The following is a 3932-nucleotide window of genomic DNA, read 5'->3' as shown; positions in this document are numbered from 1 at the left end:
TGTGTGTGTGTGTGTGTGTGTGTGTGTGTGTGTGTGTGTGTGTGTGTGTGTTGCAGGTACTGAACCAGGTGCATCCTAACCTGGTGTCCCAGCAGGAGGCGCTGCAGTACATCGAGGAGCTGATCCTGCTGCTGCTCAGCATGTTGTGTCAGGCTCAGCCTCGCAGTGTGCAGGACGTCGAGGTACACACCACAGACACACAACACGACACACAACGCAACCCTCACTGTCCATGATACACACACTAATTCACACCATAGATCATGAATGAAGTCACTTTAAGGTGACTGAAGAACCAATGAGCTGTGTCCCTGATGATGACATCACAGTGATGCTGAAGTGTGATTGGTCTGGTTTGCTTCTTGTTTCCAGCTGATGGAGGCTGCAGTGATAATGAGGTGCTGTTTGGAAAAATACCACAAGCTGCTGGTGTTTTTACCACGCTAACCCCCTCTGGCCTCTGGCCCCAGACCCCCCACCTGACCCCCCTCTAACCTCTGACCCTACTCTGGCCTCTGACCCCCTCTGCCCCTCTGGTCCCCTCTGACCTCTGACCCCCGATCCCCACCTGACCCCCCTCTGACCTCTGACCCCCGATCCCTCCCTGACCTCTGACACCCCTCTGACCTGTGACCCCTGATTCCCCATCTGACCCCCTCTGACCTCTGACACTCGACCCCCTGCCTGACCACCCTCTGACCTCTGACCCCCTTCTGACCTCTGACTCCCTCCAATCCCCAACCCATCTGATTTCTGACCCCCACCTGACCTCTGACCCCTGACCCCCACTGACCCCCCTCACTTCTGACCCCCCTCTGACCTCTGACCCCCTCCAATCCCTGACCCCCTCTGATTTCTGACCCCACCTGACCTCCCTCTGACCTCTGACCCCTTGACAGTGTGTTGTGCTCCTGTTTGGTGATGTGTTAAGTCAACTGATCACACTGAGACAAACACCTGCAGCGAACAGCCAATCAGAGCTGGTTAGAGCCATTCACCTGTAACCTGATCTCACACAGACCAATCAGAACACACTGTCCAGGTGTGTCCTGCAGTGTGATCAGTGACACATGTGACCCAGAAACTCTCTGCTGTTTTCACTGTTTCAGATGTGTAGATCACATCAATCCTGATGTTTAGACAAGTTAAGGTCCAGATGTTTAGTCAAGCTAAGGTCCAGGTGTTTAGTCAAGCTAAGGTCCAGATGTTTAGACAAGCTAAGGTCCAGATGTTTAGTCCAGCTAAGGTCCAGATGTTTAGACAAGTTAAGGTCCAGATGTTTAGACAAGTTAAGGTCCAGATGTTTAGACAGGTTAAGTTCCAGATGTTCAGAAAANCCAGATCGGACCGCTGACTCCAGGTCGGACCGCTGACTCCAGATCAGACTGCTGTGCTCCAGCAGCAGAATGATCTGTCTAAGTATCATTTGGTTTGGACAGAACCCACAATGCAACACTGACCTGCAGGACTTCAGATGGACACGTGTTGGCATTGAGGTAACAGTGTAACCGTTTCCTTAACTGTAGTTCCTGCATTATCAGACAGACATCTGCTGTCGTGGACTCTTCGGTAGGTGATCCATAGGCCATTATTGTAAATTCAAATGCTATTAGAAATGATCAGACAGAACACAGTTTTGTTGAACAATAGCAGAACAACTCCGAGCAGGAGGCCGGCATACGATAACGAGGCTGACACGAAGGCTTCCAAACAGATTCTAAGTTCTGGTCTGTGATTGATGCCTGAACTTCTCGCTGACTGAACAGTAACATGACGGGGAGAGCGGATTCATTCAGACTGATGTATTCTTCAGAACCAGGCTTCAGTCAATGTGATGATCTGTTACCAGAACATAAACTAGAAGAGCTCCAGACGACACAGACCTAATGTCTAACAGTCCACGTGTTTTTTGATTTGATGAAGTTGAATTAATGAGGATAAGGTTGTTCTAAGCAGCCTAGACGTACAGAGTCTGGGCAGTCAGGTTCAGATCCAGTCTAACGCTAACCCCAACCCTTGGGAAGGTCGGAAAGCAGCAGACGTTAGAACTCTGCTTCCTGGTTCTGCCTCTGGACTGTCAGCTCCAACATACATCATTTTAGCAGCTTTAACACACGACCAGAGGGACAGATTCAGATTCAGGATTATCTCTGGGTTCGTGAAAACAGACTGAGGCTGTTGATTCATGAACCGTTCAAGCTGCAACCACCAGCTTGTGTTATTACAGGAGCCGACATGTGGACTCAGTGGGTCACTGATGGGTCCAGAACAGTCAGAATCAGTCTGTCAAGGGCCCGAAATGCACCACTGGTTTCTTGTGACACAGATTCATGTTTCAATGATTCCATCCCAGAAGATTCAGAGTCCCTGAATGATAAACATGGAACAGAACCACCGGCCTGATGACGGAACGTCCGCATCACCGGAGAACAACAACCTGCATCTGAACGGGAGCTGCAGTACCGCCGCCGGCCGCAGGGCAGCGAGCACCGCTCTGACATGCGCAATAAAGGACACACGCCCACCAGAAGCCCCGCCCATGTACGTCAGGCCCAGCCCACTGCGCATGCCCAGCCGCTCCACCTCATACGGTACCGCACACCGGAGCCACAACAACCGCCCGCCGTTAGCTCGGAGACTGACCGCCCGTCAGGGGCCCGGGGCCGGAGCAGCTGAGTGAGAGAGAGTCCGGGGGACGGAGCCGGAGGAGCGGATACATAGCGGAGCAGCAGCGGGATCAGGAAGCCTGTGTGTCGGTGAGATGTTAACAGCGGAGCCGAGCGGAGAGCACCGTGCTGCCCGCTGATCCACACCGATCAACGGTAACCCTCCGCCGCGCAGCCTGCCAGCAGCCAGCTGGTAACCGGTCAGCCGTTCACCGAGCCGCCGCTGATGGAGGCTGACCGCTGCTAACGTCAGCAGGCGGGCTACATGCTAACAGGCTAGCAGCGTCCCGGTGCTGGAGGTCCGGAGCGGCTACCGGCCACCATGCTCTCCTCCCGGTGAGCTACACCCAACCCTTCGCTGCTAGCCGCCGAGCTAACGGTTAGCTGCGGAGCGTCCGGCCGCGGCTAGCCCTCCGCGTAGCGGCCGAGGATGATCGCAGTGACGGCGGCTGCTCTGGAGGATCGTCCTGGATGTTCTGAGGCTCTCGATTCGGCCCGCCCCGCTGGACCCGGACAGCCCGCCACAGCGTTCATGTAAACCGGGGAACCGTGCGTGTGTGTCCGGCTGCGGCGCTCAGACCCCGCAGCAGCAGCAGCAGCAGCAGCAGCAGCAGCAGCAGCCATGCAGGCGGCCCAGCTGCAGTACGACTTCTTCAGTGAGGACAACACACCGAAGTGGAGAGGCCTGCTGGTGCCCTCCCTGGAAAAGGTAGGCAGCACACACACACACACACACACACACACACCTAGACACACACAGACACACACTACATTCCTGTGGTCCTGCTGGTCGTCATGGTGACCTGCAGGTCCAGTTCGTTCCGGACCGGCAGGAGCCAGTGTGTCAGTGTCAGGGGTCTCGTTGGACCTGATCAGGTCACAGGCAGGACCGATCAGTAGCCAGATGATTGATCCGAGGTGTGACCAGGAGCTGCAGGTTCTGGTGATCAGGGCCACAGACCAACAGCACAGTGATCCTTTAAAGCCGTTTGTTGGTCCAACAGAGACCCGCAGGAGTGTGTGTTCACTACAAACTGACACACACACACACAAACACACTTGCAGGAGTGTGTGATGTTGTGTTGTAGTAAACAGTCGGTGTTGTCTTGCCTGCAGTCAGTGACATCATCGTCCTGCTTCAATTTGATTGGTCCTGTGTGTTTGTCTGTTTTACTGAGTTCTGTTCTAGAACCTGAAAGCAGCACATTAAAGGCATTTAAACCAGGACCGGATGGTTCAGGGTCTAATCCAGACCAGTAAACCAGG

The 3932-nt window shown here is 54.2% G+C and overlaps 1 protein-coding gene across 1 annotated transcript in view; it reads left to right on the top strand.

The window, feature by feature from the left end:
- The first annotated feature begins 53 nt into the window (after positions 1-53).
- Positions 54-3932, top strand: part of sos1 (son of sevenless homolog 1 (Drosophila)) — a 21965-nt gene continuing 18086 nt past the window's right edge. Inside the window, exon 1 of the mRNA XM_008301629.1 lies at positions 54-182. Coding sequence (XP_008299851.1) covers positions 141-182 — 42 coding nt within the window. The 5' untranslated portion in view covers positions 54-140. The remainder of the gene's footprint in view (positions 183-3932) is intronic.

This window comes from Stegastes partitus, unplaced genomic scaffold, assembly GCF_000690725.1.
Source record: "Stegastes partitus isolate 25-593 unplaced genomic scaffold, Stegastes_partitus-1.0.2 Scaffold1693, whole genome shotgun sequence".
NCBI lineage: Eukaryota > Metazoa > Chordata > Actinopteri > Pomacentridae > Stegastes > Stegastes partitus.
This window is presented reverse-complemented; position numbering and strand designations above follow the sequence as displayed.